This window comes from Chinchilla lanigera, unplaced genomic scaffold (assembly GCF_000276665.1).
Source record: "Chinchilla lanigera isolate Chin_1 unplaced genomic scaffold, ChiLan1.0 scaffold00028, whole genome shotgun sequence".
Lineage (NCBI taxonomy): Eukaryota > Metazoa > Chordata > Mammalia > Rodentia > Chinchillidae > Chinchilla > Chinchilla lanigera.
In genome coordinates this window covers 22,335,320-22,356,726 of record NW_004955429.1, presented here as the reverse complement: position 1 = coordinate 22,356,726, position 21,407 = coordinate 22,335,320, and the positions used below count along the sequence as shown (strand labels likewise).

General features: G+C 47.5%; 1 protein-coding gene across 1 annotated transcript in view; it reads right to left on the bottom strand.

Annotated features, from left to right (window-relative positions):
- Svil (supervillin) overlaps positions 1–16,988 on the bottom strand; it is a 125,733-nt gene extending 108,745 nt beyond the window's left edge. The window contains exon 1 of the mRNA XM_013515381.1: positions 16,885–16,988. Coding sequence (XP_013370835.1) covers positions 16,885–16,894 — 10 coding nt within the window. The 5' untranslated portion in view covers positions 16,895–16,988. The remainder of the gene's footprint in view (positions 1–16,884) is intronic.
- Between the last annotated feature and the right edge of the window lie 4,419 nt (positions 16,989–21,407).

Genomic DNA, 21,407 nt, shown 5'->3' with positions numbered 1-21,407 from the left:
TGATACTCCCTGTTTTTACGTGTAAAAGTGCAATACACCCAACATATATCCTATAAAATAAAGCCGCTTGGATATTTCACAAGTCAGGGGGCAAGAGAGCCTCCTAGGAGTGTGAAATTTCACAAAAGCTCAACACATGCAGGTTCTCATTTCTGTTTAAAATTCTGTAGGCACTGTTCAGTTTCTTGCTACTGAGATTCTTCCACTTAAGAGAGAGGCCCCTGAAATGCAGATTCCGAGGTTATGGGCCTCAGAGGTGTGGGGAAGAGGGCACACTCTGTGAGGTCTAACACGGGATCCAAGTTAATGGTAAGCGCAAACAACTAATATCCAGTTGAGCTTTGTCAGGTAGAACCTTCCCTCTGGAAAGGCAGCTTAGTGATTTTTCAAACAAAATTTGTGTGATTATTAAATTCTAAGTCTTAACAAAATTCAAATAATCTTTAAAAATATTTTCTTCATAGCCAAGGCCTAACGTTCATTCTACTGACTTGTGTTCTAATCTAGCTGGTTCTTCAGGGCTGTGAAAGAGAAGGTGCAAAGAGGTTTAAATTCAACTCAGTTTCCAAGTGTAAGGGGAAAAATACCTCCAAAATTCTAATGTGTTGCTCTGTTCACTGAAATTTTAAACAGAAGCACAAATTTGCATCTTTAGGGCCACGTTGAAAGTTATTTAAAATGGTGATCTGTGCTAAACACCCCCACAAAGCTGTGGTCCTCTTATCTGCATCATGTTTAAAAGCTTTTGAGAACCACATTGACATTTGTATCGTTAGATGGCAATTATACCGAACATAGCTTCTGAAATGTTATACTAAATTACATTACAATTTCATTTCATAAAATTTTACACTATTTTAAAAATGAAAATAGCAAAAACTCTAGATTCTCTGCAGGCTGTGACCAGAGCCAGCTGGAAGTCACTGTGAGTGTCTGAAAGCCACCTCGAAACTCTCATGTGAAGGACATAGGCTGACATCCCTGCAGCTTCTAGAACATTTCCATGGGCACTTAGGGCGTCTCTCATCCCTGCCTGTCCAGCAGGACGATTCTAAGTGAGGGTAGGTCCTGCTCGCCTCTCCCTGAGACTCAGGTCCTCAGAAACCAGCTTGTCTTACTGAAACCCAACCACAGAGGTCCTCATAACCCAAATCGGCCCCGTGCCCCCCGCTCCCCACTTGTGTGCCTCTTCCGCCCAGCAGTCCTCAGGGCTCGGGAAAGTCTGCCGCTACCGAACTTCTGAGTTAGAGAATGATTCCTTACGGAACTTCCCACATTACTAGCATATTATTTCGGACAATGTGCCGAAGCCTATTAAGAATCTTCAACACCACACACATATCAATAAATGCATCCTGTCCTTTTTAAAAAGACAGTAATGTTGTTCAATGGGCTGAGCCCCTGTACCTGGAGATTCAGAAGAGTTATTGTATTCTTAATGTCTACCCAGCCCTAGAAACCTTGGGGAAAGATCTGGGATAGTCAAAAGATCAGCGGTGGCCAGGGCGAGTGGAGCAGGAAAGGCAGAGGGGTGAGCAGGTGGAGCGGACAGGTTGTTTTAGGGCAGTGAAAGAACTCTGTACTGTGCCGGGGGATACCTGGCACTCTAAATTTGTCAAAACCCATAGGATGCACAACACAAGAGTGAGCCTGGGACGAAGATGGAGGTCAGTGCAGGTCAGTGGCTGTGCCCTGTGCCAGCCGTGCCCTTCTGCTGGCACACACGCGCAGCGGGGGAGGCGGGGCGCGCGGGCCGCAGCTTAGGGGAATCTCTGCATCTTCTGCTCAGTCTTGCTGGGAACCGAAAACTGCTCTAAAATTTTTAACTCTTTCTCTTTCTCCCTCTGTCTCTGTCTGTCTGTCTGTCTCTGTCTCTGTCTCTGTCTCTGTGTCTGTCTGTTTCTCTGTCTGTCTGTCTGTCTATTTGTAAATTACAGTCCCTGCTATATTTCATAGGCTGAAAACCTTCTGGAAAATAAAGACCACCGGAGGGGAAGGGGGTAAGTGCTGGTCCAGTGGTGAAGGACGCCTTGTCTCCTAGTTACAGCTTTGCATTCGCAGTTCTGCTAAAGCGGGAACCCTAAGTCCATCACCACCAGCCAAGGCTCCCTCTTCGTGATTTACAAAGTCCTTTCGCCCACGTGGCTCTATGTGGTGCTGCAGGCACGAAGGAAGTATCACTGGCCTCGTGCCACAGAGGAGGACACCGACCTCCACGGCGCGTAGTGACCTCAGCAACGCAGGCTGGGTCTCGGGGAGGTACTCGTGTACCCAAGCTCTCCTGGCATTATTCCCAACGGCTACGCTGTGCAGGCAACCCAAGGGCTCGTGGCTGGATGAAGGGTTAAACAAACGGCAGTACGTACACTGAACGGTATCACCGGCCTGAAGAAGAAGTGAACTTTGCCACATTTGACAATACACAGGGAACGCGACGCCACCGTGCTAAGTGCGATAAGCCAGTAATAAGGAGACAAACACTGTACGATTCCCCTTCCGTGAGCTACACACAGCAGTCAGGCTCAGAGGAAGACAGAGAATAGAATGGTGCTTGCCAGGGAGCGGGGGAAGGCAGGAAGAGGCTGGTACTTAATGGGTACAGAGTTTCCATCTCACAAGGTAAGAAAGATTCTGAGGAGGGACGGCGGTGACGGCTGACCTTATGAATGGGTTTGGCGTCGGCAAACTACTCACCGAGAGTGGTTGAGATGGTGAAGGTTTTGTCACGTGTACTTTATCACCACGTAAAAAAAGCGGAAACGAAATCTTACAAGGCTAGTACTGAGAGGCGAGGCAGACACCAATGGCTAACAGGTAAACTCTGTGCCTGCGGGTGTGGTGCTTAGGGAGGGCTGCGCGCTCCCTGTGGCCACTCTGTACGCAGAGACGACCGACTCGCTGTCCGTCATGGCTGCCACCACGGCGGCTCCAGCGTGTCTGCTGTGCTCGGGGCCAGCGCAGTCGCGGGCACCGGGAATGAGATGAGCCCGCCCGTCCTGAAGCGCAGCACCAGTGACCTCCGGGCAACGGGGCCGGGGAATGGGTGTGGGCACAGCACAGGACCTGCCTCTGCTTCACACGAAGGGCCTGCTCTACTCAGAACTGCTCTTTTCAAGCCTTGGCCACGGTGGCTTCAGACATACTGGACTCTGGCTGAGGAAAAGTGAAGTTAGAGAGAGAGGAAAATGGAAACAGAATTCTCACTGCATTCCTCTGGTGACAGCCTTGGGACCTGAGCTAAAGCACACAGCAGCCGGCCAAAGTCTGACAGAAAGGACGCTCTCTGCAGATGCCTCAGGGCATCTTTCTGAGCCCAACCTCGCCTCTCCCCACCGGCTCTCAGCAGCAGCTCAGCTTTTTTAATTGATGCGAGGGTGTGGGTAATCCTTGCAAGCCAACATGTCATTGTGTTGAGCTTTAGAAATATTTGATCATGCTGATTTGGCCAAGTAAAAAAAAGTTTTCTGTAGCAGGAATAGTTCATCTCTGCAGTAACTAGTCTGAGCAAGCACAGGAGGCCACACTGAGAGGGTCCCACACAATGCTCAGCCCTGGGCTTGGCCTGGAACTTCCGGCAGATGCCCAGAAAACAGCTATTTTCTTCTGCCTGGAAATTTTGAACAAGGCATAAATCATGACGACGTTTTTCTTTTCTCTTCTTTTCTTTTCTTTTCTTTTCTTTTCTTTTCTTTTCTTTTCTTTTCTTTCTTTCTTTCTTTCTTTCTCTCTTTCTTTCTCTTCCTTCCTTCCTTCCTTCCTTCCTTCCTTCCTTCCTTCCTTCCTTTCCTTTCCTTTCCTTTTCTTTCTTTCTAAGAAGTTACAAATTATGACAGTTTCCTCCCTCCCTTTCTTTCTTCTCATTCTCTCCATGCTGGGATGAACCCTGGATCCTGTATATGCTAGGCAAACACCACCAATGAGCTACATCTTTATGTCAGAACTTTTGTTTCTTGGCTGTGATCCTTTCTTTCTTTCTTTTTGCACAGTCTTATTTTCATTCCCAAAACTTTTATAGTCTTCTAGGCAGAAGCAAAAGGAAAAATTCTCAGAAGTCAGACAGATATGATTTGGCTGGCTTAGGTGAGTGTACTGTATGAGTGAGGGAAAGTTCAATAGGCCAAGCAGGGCGATGACCAGTGAGAGCCCTCTGGCATGCGGTTGGCCATTCTGAAAGCCTGCCATTCTAAGGGAGAGGAGGAGGTAGGGATGGGGTAATCATGTACGCGAACACACTTATAAAACACACTGCATGGGCCGAGTGCAACTTCCGTAAGGATCACTTAGCAGCACGCACTCCGAGGGCCTGGGGTGTGCTGCTCAGTGGTACAGTGCTTGCCCAGCATGCATCAGGCCCTGGGCTCCATCCCAAGCACCTAAAATATATTATTCTGAATTTTGGAAACTAGTGATATACGAGTCCAACTAGGAATCAGAAAGGGGCAGTCACATTTATTTGGAATCTGTGGTAGAATTAAATGTAGGGCTGGAATCTCCTGCAGTTCTTGCTTTAGGAATCTCCCGTTCTGTGATTCTCAACTGCAGCTAATTGGTAAGCTTGAGCAGAGCAGCCTAAACCGTGCCCCACCACACCCAGCCCGACGACTGTAAGATCCCTGGGTGGGATCCTGGCCCTGGAACTTCTGGAAGCTTCCAAGTGAGTCAGTGTACAGCCCCAGAGTTGGAGTTAACCCTCCACGTTCAGCTGGGGACACGCGGGTTGCTAAGGTGCTGACCAAGGCACACACAGGAATCTGAGAAAGAACCTAGTTTCCTTTCTCAGAGCTCAGCATCATTAGCATGAAATGTGTCACATGGTGATCATGTTCAACAAGTATTATCAGAGAGCAAGCAATTAAAACTGTATCGGCCCCAGGTCATGGAATGCTGGAGAACAAGATCCCTACACAAAAACTAAGAAATGGAATTATAAAAACACAACGGAGCAAACGGCAGTGAAGCGGGAAGGAAGCGATGCAGCTGGGAGAGGCCGTCCCAGCCCCTTTATGGGATCTACAGCCCCGCAGGGCTCCATGCTAGGGGACCGCTGCTGCAGATCACAGTTAGAAGGCTCTGACCCGAGTGATGGTCAGTGCGTAGGACCGTGAAGTTCCAGTTTCATTCCAGCACAGACTGTGAGCAGCGGACGTCTAAACACCAGATTTAATGCAACCACACAGAGACACTCCTGATGTCGGCTGTGCTCTTCCTTCAAAATCATTTCCCCTGGCTCCACTCCTCCCAGCCACTAACGCACACCGCTCCTGCGCTAACTTGAAAGGTTTGCGTTTTGTTGCGGTTTTCATCCTTTGTATCCCAGAAACATGTTATGACAATTATGCGAGCTTTTTGTCCAGGGAACACAGCTAACAACACCAGCGTAAAGAAGTTCCGTCAGCAAAGGCGGAGACAGAAGCGGCCTGACGCCCAGAGTTTCATTTATTTAGCTTGCTTTCCACAGTGCCACGTGACAGCGCACATCCGCAAACCTCTGAACTGGAGCTGAAAGCAATTACAAAGGTGGAAACGCGCTGTTATTTACCTGTGATGAGGATGCTTCTGCAACACCCTGAGCGGTGCCTGTCGCACCCTAAGCCTCACTCTCAAAGTGCAAATGTGTAAGCTGAGCTATGCCCATTCTCTCACTCTTGCATCTAGCCGCCTCTGACCCCAGTCTGGGGAGAGGCTTCTGCGGGGGGCATGAGCTGCAGTTATATAATGAGGTTCTTGCCACAGGCCCACTGCAGAATCAAACTTGGACGTTCAGCATTGCTGCAGGCCCAGCTGACTGACGGCAGAGCATAGAGGACCCTTAGTGCAAAGGGCAGCCCAGAGGTAAAGGCCAGGACTCTCAGGACAAACGCGAGCACAGACCTCACTGCAGCGCTTGCTACCTACGCACTTAGCTGAAGGCTGCTACGCTCAGGACTGATGACGTGCACACCTACCATCGGGCGCTTGGCACAGCGCGGGCTTCTGAAGTTGCTGAGTGTCAGTTACCTGCTTCTCTCACACGGTCCCCGTCACCTTCCCCGCCACCCTCTGCCCTGGGCACACGAAGACACAGAACCTTTCAACTGCCCGCTCTACATCCACACCCCGGTGCTCCCTGCCCAGCCGGCTGCCCGTGGAGTCCTCTGCTCTTCTCCTTCCCCCTTCCAGTAGCTCGCTGCTTGCTAGGGTCACCGTGAATCTGGCTGAGCCAGGTTTAGAGACAGTGTTTGGTGTCTCTGTGGTGGATTTGGTCATTTTTATTTTTAACTTGTTTTCCACACCCGCCTCCCTGGTTATGTTGCTGTTTGTTTCATTCACCAATTTATGGATTTATTAGCAATTCTAAACTCCCACAATAGCAATGCTGTCCATGCTGACCGAGTGAGTTCGGACTATTTTACAACACCTTAAGACCCAGGGTATCATTCTTGGCCGGTCTCTGAGCGCCCCTGCACATGGCACACTGTCCAATGCCGGCTCCACCTACCCTACTTGGGGCGGCCATGGCCACCAGCCCCCAGGCCTGGAGGGAATTCACTCTGCTTTCTGAAAGGAGGACGGGGCCGGTGAAGTGTTCACCACCAGGATGGTGCACGGAAGAAGGAAGATATAAATGTCTCCGTGCACGCGTGTAATTGCTCACCGAGCCAGGTCTCCTAAGGGCAACCCGTGAGCTGTGTGAAGCTGGAAAGCGCCGATGTCAAGTGTCTGCAGAGCAGCATTTAAGGTGCTAATGGTCGAGAAGAAGACGGAATCAATTTACAAAGAACATGGAGAGATGTACAATTATTCAACACCTTTTCTCCTCCCTTTAGGGACGCCTGATCATCAGATGATGGGAAACCATGAGCACACTTTTCCTTCTCAGACAGGTATTGTTTCGGAGGGAAATAAAAGGCAGTGCCGGGCTGCACCAGGGTGTGGATATGTGTTCTGTTTTGTCCCAGATGAGGAACACTGCGGAGGAGACCCACAAACCCTGCGTCCAACACAGAAACGGACGCAATGAACAGTAAAGAAGAAAAAGGAGCAGGGGGAAAGGAGGGGCCGAGTTATTCACTCTGTTTTCTAACAAGACCAAAGAGAGGAATCTTTGTACTTCTATGAAAGAGTGCCGTGGGGCAGGGTATGACGTAAAACAGGCGCTCACACAGCTTTTAAAACAAGAACGGAAAAAAGCGTTCGGTGTGCAGACGCTTGACGGAAAGCCTGAAACACGGTGAAGAACTCTGGCTCCTGGTGCAAAACGCACCCAAGAATCGGGATATAATTCACGGCCAGAGAGTTCATCTGATTTCCTCAGCTGTGTCGGAGCGCACTGGATATTCAGGAAACGGAGCCGCTGGCTGGGTCGAGGCGGAGGTGACGGAACGGTACAGGAGTGAGAACCTTCCTCCTCAAAGCTGTCACAATATCTGACTCAGTAGACGCGAAGGAGACATCCAGGCCTGCTCGGACCACATAGGGGACAAAACCTACGTCGAGGAGAACACTTAGTGGGGACGCAAGGCATATCTTTTTGAATGACCTGTTATTTTTAGAATTTTATCGAGTTTCATATAATTTTATCGAGTTTCATATAAAACGAGACTGCGAATAGCTGTCACACACAAAACTAGGACCTGACTTGCAAAGGTGACTCTGCATAACGGTCCCAAGGTACTGTCTTTCAAACACCAATTTATGTTTGTCATTTCTTGATTCATTGGATGAAAACATAGCTAAGCAGAGGGCCCACAATAAAATATTCTAGTCTTCTCCCAAAATTCCCTAGTTGAAGGCTATTAGTTTCTTGTTTGTCCTTTCATAGTTCCTTTATGTTAGCAAATACAAACATTATTTATTGTCTCTTTTAATTTTATTTTCTCTTTAATATATACAGTGCATGTAGGAAATTTTCCTGATTGGCACACATACCATCTTCTTTTTCACAGCTATATAATATTTCATGCCATACACACCATACTTGGCTTAAATTGCCCCTCATTGTGAATGTTAATGATGCAGGGTCTCATGTTTTGTTATTGCAAACAAAGCTGCGGTGTATAACCCTGAATGTAAGCATATCTGACAGAATTCTCCCAGAAACAGCCAAATTGTTCTTCATGGAGCACGCGCATCACACTTTGTATTCTTATCAGTCCTCTTCTATGAGAGTTTTTAGCTGCATTATCACGGCTGCTGATACCCTCAGCTGATTCAAAACACTGACCTTTTATGGTCACTTTGACTCTGGAGCAGAGCTAGAAGTCATATGGTAGCAAATCTGGTGAATAACGTAAGCGAGGACACACAGTGACATTATCTGGAGCCTGCTTTCCATCGGATGTGCTCAGTAGCTGCATTCACCATATTTTCATCACAGCTCATAAAGACACGAAAGAGGACGGCCGAACCGCTTCAGAAAGCGGCAAGAGCCAGGCGATGAGCGTGCTCACAGTGAGGGGACGTGTATTTTGGAGGAGATTAATGGCAATGTGTTTCTCACTGTAATACATCTTTAAAAATTTAAGCATTCACCATAGTTCTCCATCACCCTTTCTATGAGCCACCGCCTATGATACGAGCTGCAAACAATTTTCCTTTTCGGCCCCTTCCTCTTCGGTAAGTTGTTCTACAAGTGCAAAGGTAGTTTTTTAAAAAGCATGGTTGATTTTTATCAGTCTTTTCCTTTTTGACTTCTGGATTCTAGCTAAGTTGGACAGGTCTGCCAAACCCACATCATGACGAGATTTTTCTACACTTTATTCTGGTATTTAATTTTTTTTATTATTATTTTTTAAAACATTAAATCTGTACCGAGCAGAGACAACACTGCAAAGAACCCATCCACCCAACCATCTGGATCCGACAGTTACCAAGGCTTGGCTGTGTCGGCCCGTCCACAGTGTTTCTTCTCCACAAACACTTGAAAGCAAACCCAAGATACCGAGCCATCTTCATCCCTGCGCATTTCAACAAACATTAAAAATTACGGTCGTTTCCTAATACTGTTGTGAAGCCGTTCCAGGTAACAACCTCAACGGTATGATTTTGTATCCAGCACTTGGTCTACACTCAGTCCTCTGTGGTGGGCTTTTTGGGTAATAATAAGCTATGCTCCTGTCGCACTAGGTGCTGAGGAGGAACACTGCCTCTCTCGACACTGGTGAGCAGACTGGAAGGGCGCGCTGTGCAGCCCGCCCCACCTGAAGCCCCGCTGCTGGAATTCTGCATTTAGTTTCCCGCCCTGAGAAGGCGGCTTGCTCACCATCTTCAGCACCCCGCTCGGGGCACTTCGTCACAGGTCTGGAAGCTCTTCCCAAGCCGTCTGAGGCACGAGGGCAGTATGCTAGTGTGGCCACAGTGCCACTCAAGGGGAACGGAGCTGGGCCAACTGCTAGAACATGTCAAGTGGTTCCTCGTCCCAACCGCGCCCGGGTCGGGATGCTACCTGATACGACACCCGTTTTAGCTCTGGTAGGAGTGGCTGCGTGTCATGGCTCCAGTGCCATCCCTTGTTCAGGGTAAAAGTACTTGACATTTTATAATACCCTGGAATATTCTGGAGAGGAACAGGGAACAAAAGAATGCCATGCGGGTGGGTGTGGGGCACAGGCCTGTACCCAGCTGCTCGGGAGGCTGGGAGGCAGGAGCACCCTGAGTCTGGGCCCCGTCTAGGCCGACATGGGGAGACCCCGTCTCAGAGTGAAAAGTCAAAAAGGGCGGAGGGTGAGGGTCAGTACTGGAGTGTTTTGCTTGCCTAGCACGTGAGAGGCTCAGGGATCAACTCCCAGTATTGCAAAAAGGAAAAAAAAAAAAAAGGACGCAAGGCCCAAGGAGGAGAAGTCTAAATTCAGTGGGTTAGTCCACGGTCAGCAGCATTCCAAAGACAGGCCTTGTCGCTAGTAGAGCTGGGTGCAGGCAGGGCCCTGGCTCGCTGTACCTTGCAGGTCAGACCAGGGAGTGCACAGCCTAGAAGCAAAGTGACTCCTTGGAGAGCTTGTGGTCTCAGCCAGGGTGAATCTACCCAGGGTGACGGAGCAGCTACTTCCTTGGGACCCCACATTTGGGCCAGCTTAGAGGTTCCAGGTTACATAGGGATGTTATGTACAGAGGGAGGGTCTGTCGCGGACTCTAAGGCCCGGGAGATAGCAAACGGCCTAGAGGAGCAAGTGCGTACAGAACAGGTGAAATCTGTCCTCGAGATGCAGCTGGTTTTTCTCTAGCAATGTTCTATTTGCCCCAGGGGGGCCAGATGTCCGCAGGACTCACCCGCCTAGCTCAAGTCTTGGCTGTTCTTCCCGTTACAGGGAAGAGGAGGGTCTCCTGGGTGCCGGGTGGCACGTGTGTGCCGCCTGGTGAGAGGTCGTCTGGGCAGCAACAGGCCCGCAACGCCCAAAGCAAAGCGGCTCCGGTGCCAGGTACGCTCCGGGAGAGTATCTCCGAGCTCCAGCACTCCTGTCGCCCGCTTCCAGCTCCTCCTGTGCCGGCCATGACATCGGCCACAGAATGACTGGTCAGCCTGGGCTCGGGACGGCAGTGTGGGGATCCAACGTGAGCGCTGCGAGCTGGGCTCAGTCACAGTTGAATCACCTGCGCCTTGACAAATGAGCTCCCCACACACACGTCTCACGGTCTGGGGAGGCAGCTCTGTCGCCCATAGGCGCTCTGCCTGGGTAACTGTAGTTCAGCAAACAGTCTACGTGCCATCAAACAGCCCTGGGGGCTTGTGCCCATGAAAATAAGAAGAGGGTGTCTTGCGTCTTTTTGGATTTTAAATATGATTTTCCAGGTGATACGTTGTGCGGATAAGAAGAAAACTTTGCAAAGGAAGACACTTTTCAAGATACCCTTAGCTCCTTGGAAAGTGTGTTTCCTCTAGATGCACTTCTTCTAGACATAAACGCCCTGGATGGACAGGCCGGATGCAGGGCCGGCCAGTGCCCCAGGGCAGAAGGGCAGGTGCGGAGGGAAAGTGGGGGCACTGAACCATGATGCTACAGCGGGAGTGAGGGGGGCCGGCCACCACCAGAATCACAGGGAGGAGGGTAGCGCCCCTGCTGCAGGTTATAAGCGCATAGGTTGGATGGGCCCAACAAACTATACTTTCCAAAAGCTGCATGAAGCAAAGCTAACAAGCAGTATCTTCCAAGATGAAGGTGATATGACTTAGTGTATTTCAATTAATCCAGATTTTCTTCTAGATGCATAAACACAGAAATATTCATCTATAATGCCAGTTTCAACCCAAACAACATTTTCTTCTTTTGTGTAATTTTGAGGGACCTGCCTAAGGGACTAAAAGCCAGATAATCATCTTGCCTATGAGCTCCAAAATTCTCTAGGACTCGCACCAGCAGGGAACTTTTCCTCTCCCCTTGTGGGATGTGTGAGGCAGGAGCGCCGACCTTTCTGTGCACAGGCCGCAGAACCTGCAGCCCCATGCCCTGAGCTCATGCCTCCGGGAACTGGCCTTGGGATGGCTGCCCAAGCATCGCGGCCTTGCTCTGAATGTAACCAGCACCAACAGTAAGCATTTTAAAGCCATGTTTTAAAAATTAAAGGCTGTTAAATTATCTCCTGAGATTACATGTAAATCACAAAGTCAACTGATCTACTTTTAACACCAAAGTTACAAAAAAATTGCAATAAAACATTAGTTAGAAAAGTCCTTGTTGTTTACGGGTAAGAAGGGAACCTACAACTCCTCTTTGCCCTAAGAAGGATCCTCCCCCTTCTTCTTTCCTCCTCTTCGGCTCTTTCTCCTTCTCCTCCTCCTTCTCCTCCTCCTTCTCCTCCTCCTTCTCCTCCTCCTTCTCCTCCTCTGCCCTCCTTCTCCTTCTAATAAACATGGCTGTGCAGGCAAGGGATGCTTTCGGTGTACCGTATGCACCAACCCATTTGATCATTATAGCAAACCTATGTGCCATATACGGCTGTCATTCCCATTTCACAGATGAGAAAAGTACAACAGTAGTTAAATTTTTTGCCCATACAGGAAATACAACACCTAAAAGTGTTGCAATTGGAAACACCACACTGGCTTTAGGGCCACAAGGAAACCTGACAGTCAGACATCAGGTCAGCAAACTTGTAGTTAAGAAACAGACCAATAAGTGTTTTTAAAAACCGTCATCTTGCCAGACGCAGTGGCTCACTCCTGTAATCCTAGCTTTTCAGGAGAATGTGGCAAGAGAATCTCAAGTTGGAGGGCAGACTGAGGAATTTCGTGAAACCCTGTCTGAAATACAATAAAAAGGACTTGGTGATACAGCTCAGTGGAAGCACGCTTGCCCCGCATGCACAAGGCCCTGGGTTCACTCCAAAACACAAAGCTGTCATCCTGCAACCTAAGGCTTGATCTCATTTGTTTTAGCACCAATTCAACAATTTTTTAGACATGTGTCATCTTGCCTGTAAACCTGCTATTTCTGTTTCTTAAAATCCAGTGGTGTATTATTTACCCTACCTTCTCCACCAGTTCACCAAGCACATTCAACACAGAGCTGGACTAAGTGTCAGCTTTACTGGCAGTACCCTCTGTGTTTAATTACTCATTTTGTTAAAAACTGGCTATTCCTCGTTTGTCATTTGCAGTTATAAAAATGAAACTGTTTAAAACAAAAACAATTACTTTCCTTCAGGAGAAGGTTTGAATGACTCAAAGTATTACAAAACAAATTATCGGTAAGGACTTTAGCAGCTGAGGACATCAAACAGGGCTCCAGCTCTTTGTACTTCCACTCTTTCAGCTCATTCGGGTGTGGGTGTGTGTGTGGGTGTGTGTGGGTGTGTGTGGGTGTGTGTTCCTTTCACTAACTCTCATCCGCAAGTATTCACCAGCAGCTGGTGTGTACAGGGGTGATAACAGGGAGGTAATGGTTACCAGTCCCATACATTAGACACAATATTGAATACATATAATTATAAAAACAGTTTCAAATCCTGTTCAGAGTTGTTTGAAGATACTTGCCTATTTAAAAAAATCCCATTTTCCGAGTACTTGAGGGCACTCCATACTTTAAATTTCTACCCTGGCTTCCTCACATTCACCCCAGTTTAGTAAATTTAAGGTGAAATTGATGTTTTTCCTATACAATTTGCCATAATATCATATAATACCCCATCTAAACAATACGGTTCTAAAGAAGGCCAAATGTAGTTATCCTTTAAATCTCTATCAAATCAAGTTATTCCAGCATATAGGTAGTTGGCACATTAAATCTTTATTACTTGAGAATACTCTATTTTTATCTTTAAGACAAAAGTGTGTCAGCCTGTATAACACTGGGATTTGGCCAATTGCATGTGCAGATTTTTCCAAAAATCAAATATTTTGGAAAAATCACTGGACAGATTTCAAATAAGGCCTCACACTGAAAACTTGATTTGCCATTAGGATTTACTAAGCTGTGTTGGCGTTTTCATGTAAAGCGGGAAGTGGCTTTGAATACACCACCCTAGTATGTCTCCAGAGCCCCGTGTGTTAAAGGTTTGTTCCTGGCGGCAGCATACCGGGAGACGCTGGAACCCTACTAGAAGGTCTTGTGCTAACGAGGGGTGTGGGGCCCCAGGGTCCTTTCACTCTTTCACTCCCTGCCAAGATGTAAGGCCTCACCACAGATCCAAAGCAATGGGCCAACTGGCCAGGGACTGAACCGCCCAAACCAGGAACCAAAATAAACCTTTCTCCTCATAAACTGATCATCTCAGTGTTTGTTACAGAGCTGGACACGTGATTGATATGTATCCCAGCCATGGCCCTTTTGCATAAGGATTATTCTAAGCTGAAGGCAATGGAGAACCAGCAGGTGCTGGAAGTGTTCCTGGTCCCTGGCTTTTCTGCCCAAAGGCAGGGCACTGACTTCCCATTGGGAAGGTGTGTCCTGTCTCCAGTACCAGGAAGGGGACATCAAATCTTATCACCAGAGATGGGCATTGGCTCAAGATAGGTTAGCATGGACAAACTTAATTGTTATAGGCAGCTGAGTTAGATAGAAATATTATAGGCAGTTAGACAGGGCCAGGCCCTCGAAGGTGCCAGTGCACAAGATAAGACACCTTGCAACTGTGGAAGGGACAGACACCTCTGCTGTGGGCCAGACCTCAAGACAAAAGATAAAACAGATGTACCTACACACTTCCTAAGGATAAACAAGAGGGACTGATATTCTAAATGGGTACTGATCACTTTGAGAAAGCCAGGAAAAGCCACTAACCTAACCCCCTATGGAAAAGCCCCTGTTCTGTATTCAGGTCCATTGCTAGATGACTTGCTTTCCCATTTGATCCTGATTTAATCAATTTTAGCTGAGCAATTACACTCCTAATCCTATTGGTTAACCATAGTTTTTTGCCTGGGGTCAGACTCACACAGAGGCCAAGTCACTGAATATTCTCTCACGTGTCCGGGTCCTCAACAGGTGTGCATTTGGGACTGCATAAGGCATCCTCCACCATATTGTCTGGCTATGTCACCCGAAGTCTACAGACAGCAAGCAAACTCCTATTAAGAAATGCTGTCCACTTTAGAAAACGGTCCTAAAGTACGAGAGTCACCTTCAGAGATGCCACGGAGGGATCCTACTAGCACCAGTGACCATGAATTTTCTGTGCACTGGCCAAAGCATATAGTGCACTTATCACTGGTGAGCACTGCATTTTCAGTACGGATTAGGTTTTTCTCAGATTGGTTTCTGTGTAGCTCTCCACAGAAAAAGGGAAAAATCAAAGTGGGCCAGTGCAGGTCGAATTTGCCAAGTGGGGATATTTGATTTAGAAAGTGCTGCTTGTGAGGACATCCCACAGTCTGGCCAAGATGTGAAGAGGTTTTCAGGTCCTAAAACCCAGCTATCGTTATTACAGCCCATATTAAAACGTCCTGCAAACCCCAAACCAGAGATAAAGTGGTTTGGGGTTCGCAGATGCACTACTGTGGGACAACACACGCAGAGACATCAGCTGGCTGCGCGGGAGGGTAGAGGAATGCTCCTGGGGAGAGGGCTGATCCGGGCCTCTTCAGGGTGGAGAACGTTTAATACACTTGGGTTTTCTGAAAGCTCCATAAAGAGCCAAAAACCCAACAGCTGCACACAGTTCAGATAAAGAACCAAGGCCTCAACTCCTAATTCTTGGGGAGGGGGATGTAGTCCATAATGTGTCACCCACAAGTCTTACTTCAGGTCATAAAGCTGTGGAAAGGAAAACACGGTCTTTTTCTGACTAGGGCTGCTTGAGGCTCCCGGACAAAACAAGTCTCTGCTGAAGAGAAGACCCTCGTACCGAAGGGCCTCAGGCAGGATTTGCCGCACACGCAAGTCAAAGCAGGGTCAGAGGCAGGCCTTCCTCCGTTCTGCTTCTCCCCCAGATGCAATGCCAGCCCCTGCAGGACCCTCTTGGCCGAAGTCCAAATGCCCTCAGGCTCCTCATGTTTGACAGTCTGGATGCAAAGGCAAGGCAGACACCCAGCACTGAGGGCCTTCTCACACTGGGCTCGGCCCCCAACCCCTGAGCGCTCCCTTCCCTTCCAGCTGCAGTTAAACTCCTGGGAGGGGTGGAATCTAGGACCTCAGGCAAGCTGGGTTCCACCACTGGGCCACGCCCCCAGACCACAAGTGAGCTCTTTCAGTACTTTACTGCAGAGGGCAGGGAAGGTCACCAGGGCCTCCAACTGGCACAAGCGTGTGGGATGGGGAATCTTACGCTGAAAATGGCAACTCCAGATCAGAATGGCACAGCTTTGCTGCTGCCTCAGTGGCTCAGAAGGACAGCAGTCCGCTCCCTCTGTGGAAAGAGCATCACACAGGATGAATGGCGGTCACAGCCCCAGGCTAAAGAATTCCAACTGGAAACTCTTAAAATTAATAATCTTCCATGAATTTACCTAGCGGCCGACAGAAGACACTGCACATACAGTTTGTTTTGAGTCGTGCATGTTTATAGTCTATTATGTATTTCGTTTGCTTAAGAATATATGTTTTAGGAGACTTTCAACACCAGAAAAAAGTGTTTCCAAATGGATCATGAGTCACAGCTGACGGCTGTGTGAGAAAAGGAGCGGGGGTAAGCACAGGATTGCATGTAATCTGTCGGGCTGTCAAACTTTAATGACTCTTTCTGCCAAAATGATTTTGTTCAGTTAAAACTAAAACTAACCAGATGTATGACAAATATTTACAGTCAGGGTCAAGAGTGTTTACTCTTAGGCAGTTAGCTTTTACAACTCAAGAGCTCTGACCAAAGATGAACTGAGAGCAGCCTGAGCCGGTATTTAGCGCTCCTTAGAAAGCCATAAACCCACCGCCTCCGTGCCCAAAGCCCACCCTCCACCTTCCGAGGGATCAGCCAGAAATATCGATGGTGACGTTTATCTTCCCATGGCAATATCTATTTTTAAAGACCAGCACACACAAACACATACAATATGATATGTTTTCCCTTAGAAGTCCAAACTGCCAAATAATTACCACATTTCTAATTTTAAATTTGAGTTAACAAACACCAAAGCAGAAGCTGAGGTCTGATTTTAATTTTTGCTCTCCTAAAATTAAACGAGAAAGTCATGTACTCATGTTCTTATTACCGGGGGCAAACTGTTTTTTTTTAAAGTAAGTAATTTTTTAATGAAATGTAAGAGGATTTTTTGAGTTATTTACATACATATATAACACATATATAAGCAAATATAACAGAGAGGGAAGGATTACGCTAACCAATAACACTCTAACCAATAACAGCCTCTTTCCACAAAGTAGGAGGTTGTCTGAATTCCATGTTTCAGAATATAATGATTTCTCAAAGATCAGTTTTGGTATTAGCAACATAATAAAAGCTATCAGAACTGTGAAGGGAAGGTAGACATATCTGCATTTAAAAATGATCACAACACCCATAATAATCAGTAGAACTTACAGATCTCCATGGTTATGTTGCCAAGTCTTGACTTATTACCTGACGATGAAAGAGAAGCAGCAGCAGAAGAAAAGAGGATGTGAGAAGGTCAAGAAAAAAAGAAAAGGTGGAAAGTAGAGGAGAGGAAAAGAAAAAGGACAGAAAAAAGAAAGGAAAAAAGAGGAAAGAAAGAGAGCAAGGGAAAGGGGAAAGGGAAGAGAAAGGGGGGAAGATGGAAAGAGGAAAGAGGAGGAAGGGAAGGAGGAAGACTCCTTATATTGCCCCTAAGTACCCACCCCGCCTCTGGCACACCAAATAAGGACAGATGGCAATTCGGACAGTCAACCGCGTTGGTTATTTTAAAAAGTCCATTCAGCTCAACAGCTGAGCCGAACTGTTTTTGATACACAGTCATTAATCCATTTAAATCTATTTATTCATCTACTCTCCATGCAAGGGTTAAACACAGCAAGTGAGGAAATATTTTTGCCTTTTTAATCCATGTATTTAGTAACAAGATTACTGAACTCTTTCAAGAAACTGGTAAGTCTTATACTTCTGAAAAAGAAATCCCTCTAATCTATTTTGATTTTAGTTGAAAAGAAATACAGAGGGGAGTGATCTGACCTCCGGTGTTATTCTAAATACAAAAACACGGGTACTTCCTGTGAACCTGTGCTCAGAACCAGCAGAGAACTGCGGGAACTAGAAGGAGGAGGGCTGCCCACAGTGGAAGTTCTGAACAAAGGCACTGGACTCCCGAGAGTGGGAAACCGAGCGGGTCGGGGCATCCTGGACTGAAGGGAACACGGACAGAAAGGGAGTGGGGGAGACAAGCTGCACCCGGGGAGCGGCGTCTGCCACTCAGGTGGTGGAAGAGAGTAGTTACTGTATAACAATGTACACAAAGGCCACAGAGAGGAAAAGGTGACCAACTCATTGCACCAAGAAATAACGGCTTCTCACCGCAAGCAATGAGACCGAAACGTGAGTTTCCATTTACTACAGTTTAGGTCAAACACGTCTCCACAAAGAGTCCCGTCCCATAGCAGGGATGTGGAAGACGGTGAGATGACCGGGTGCTAATTTCATCACTGGGCTACACTTGGAAGTCGGTCTCTGGGGGCCTAACCTGGAAAGCTGCGTCTTTTCTTTGACTCTTTCCCCATCTCTCTGCTTCCTGGACGCCACGAGGTGAGCAGCTGTCCTCTGCCATGATGCTTCTGCTTTGGAGCCAGCTGACTATCGATTGAGACCTCTGAAACCAAGAGCCCACAGAAACCTTCTTTCTGAGAGTCGTGTATTTCGGGTGTTCTGTCTCAGCGATGAACGGTGCCTAACACACCATGCTCACCAGAGCTCCAAAGGCCATCAGAACAATCCCTGAGCGGGGCCACGGGCAGAGGTGAGGTTCCTAACCTTACATGTTAGGCTACACCATTCAGGGATCTTACTCTCCCTCCACCTCGCATCCCTACAGTGCCCGAGAGCGCTTGTCTCACTCTGTTGTGGGTTAATGTTAATAATAAACGTTCCAGGGGAAACTGAATACCCAGCACAACACACACACACACACACATACACACACACACACACACACATCACACACACATCACAGGCTGGAAAGCAGCAAAGAAGTTCAGATACGAGAGCTCCAGGAGTTCGTAAGGGCAGCATCTACTCTTCCCATCATGCTGCCTGATTCCACATACTTTCTGAACCATTAAAGATTCTCTTCAGAGATTTTGGGGAAATACACAAAATTGTTTTGGGGGCTGGGGATAGAACCCAGGGTTCTGCACATGCTAGGGAAGCACTCTACCACTGAGCTACATCCCAGGCCAATGCATAAACCATTAGTAACCGCGGTGAGGACTCTAAAATAGCTGGGACGAATGAATAAACCATGAGCATTTCGCACGGCTTGCTTGGTAAATTCAAAATCTTACACAAGAGCCATCACCACGAAGTGTCCTGACCGTGCACACCGCAGCCTTGGCTCCCCAAGGATGTCTTTAGTTCATATCTCCGCATTTCAAAAAGCTAAAAGTAAGAACAAACAAAGGACCATTTCCACTAATTTTTCACAGAACCCAGTGACCTTAAACCCAAACACACAATTAGGAAAGAACAACAAAGCTGCCAAAGCACATGCTGCGCACAAATTAGAGGCTAGAACCTCCCCTCCTGCCACTCTGTGTCCAAGTTCAAAGCGCTTCCTGCCCACACTGCCCATTAAGCAGTGCGGCCTTGTGAGGCCGGCGGGAAGAGTTCAACACAAACATCGCCAGCGACGGCGAGACCGTGGAGCACAGGTCTTCGAAAGCACTATCCAGAATGTGCAAGTGAACAGTTACTGTGTCTGGGGCCACAGAGAACCTACACAACCATATCGTGTGTGCGCGTGTGCGTGCATGTGTGTGTGTACACTTTAACTGGAGATATGTCTGTGCAGTTTGGTGGGAGGAATAGGGGATCCCGAAATATTTCTCTCAGATGAAATAAGCTTGTATTTCTTCTGAAAGCAGTGTATTAGCCAGGTGTGATGGCACATGCTGTCTTGGTTATTTTTCTCTCGTTGCTGAGACAAAATACCTGACGCCCAGCATTAAAGGGAGAAAAGGTTTATTTAGCTTCATTCCATACTCAGCTGGCTCCAGGCAGCATTGGCATATGGCACAGGGCAACCGTTTATGGCGGCAGAAAACAGCAAAGCAACCAGAGCAAAAAGGGAGGAGCAGCAGAGGGAAGAGCAAGCCTCTTTCCTTCCCTTATATTCTACGCAGCTACCCGCCCCAGGGGGAGTGTAGCTCTCACACCCATAATCCCAGCAGTGGACCATGGATCAATCATAAACTCTAGAAGCCCGCCCCATGACTGCATGAGGCTTTGGGGGGACATCCAGACACAACCAGAATACATGCCTATAATCCCAGCATTCTGGGAAGATAAAGCAGGAAGATCTCAAGTCTGAGCTAGGAAACTTAGCCACTTAGTGAGATCCTTTGCCGCAGTACTACAAAAACAAAACCACAAACAAACAACTCCCCAAAACCAATATTTTAGATTTTTCCCAGCATCACAGATAACACGGACAGGTCAGCATGCAATGCACTCTGGTTCTCTCGCTCATACATGAAGTTCAAATCCATTTCCTCTGGCCCTACACTGTCTGCCACTTCGGCAACAGTAGTTAAATAAAATTGAAATAGAGTTTGAAGTTCAGTCCCTCAGTTTCATTCACCGCCTTTCTTTTTTCTTTTTCTTTTTTTCTCTCTCTTTTTTGAGACAGGCTCTTGCTCTGTTGCCCAGGCTGGCCTTGAACCTGCTTCAGCCTCCCGAGGAGCTGGCGTGACAGGTGTACACCACCGCCTCTGACAGCACTCGCTGCGCTTTCAAATGCTCAGCAGCCGCCTGTGACCAGGGACTGGTGTACAGAACAACACCCACACTTCCCTTGACACTAACAGCCAGTCCTCTGGAAAGCACAGGGCTGGCCTCCTGGCTGCCCCGACCTTGCTTCAGTGGGGGGACAGGGCCCCTCAGAGAGAGCCACGCGGTGCAGCCGGGGGAAGTCCTCCCTCGCTTTATACAAATCACCTGAAGACTGTGACTTCAGCTGCTCCTCAGTCCCAACCTCTTTAAAACAGTGATGAAAACCATGCATCCACTCTTCATTAACCGACCTTTCAGAAAAAGGGACAATTTCCTTGCAGTTTGCAGGAGCTGTCCTAACCTTCCAAACCCTGTTTGTGGATTTCAGTTTAAAAACATCTGCCTAACAAAATCACCGCAACCGTGGTCACCTGAAACTCAGCCTCCTGTAGGAGCAAGTTGGTTTTCCTGTCCTAAGCTACCTGTCAGTCTTTTCCTTTGTTTAACATTTTAATTCACTGTAAACATCAGCATCAGCTTTCATGTTAGTCAGCAACGCTCTATTCACAGAAAGTTGCTGAGAAAACTCCTCCATCGAAATACCAAGGGACTCTGTTCTCCTCCAATCCTAACAGCATCTATTTACCAGCTGATCAACACTTTCAGCTAGAGCTACTGAATAAATTGTAATTCACTTTTAGTGAAACAATTATCTGGCAAAGGACAAACTTGGAAATGGTTATAGTCCTATGAACCAAGAACGTACTTTCGCCTTTTGCAAAAAATAAAAACAAAGACGGCATGTAGCTGAGTGGCAGAGGGCTTGCCTAGCATGCAAGAGGACTTAGGTTCACTTCCCAGTACCACAAAAAAGAAAACAAAGGTATAGCATACAGTGTAGGCAGGAAGACAGCTAATGGGCTAGTCTGTATGAAACTGGCTTCCACTGGTGATCGAGGTGAACAGAGAAATCATCCTAGGAAGATAAGTACAGACTCCAAAGTTTCAGTTGTAAGAGATCCCTAACTCTACTAATGATAAACAATAGTTCATCTAATGTTACTAAATTCTTTCTAAAACCATCTCAAAGTCTCAGGCAAACTAGAAAAAGATTTTTTCTAGTACTGAGGATTGAACGCGGGGAGCACAGAACTGTGTCCTCAGCCCTT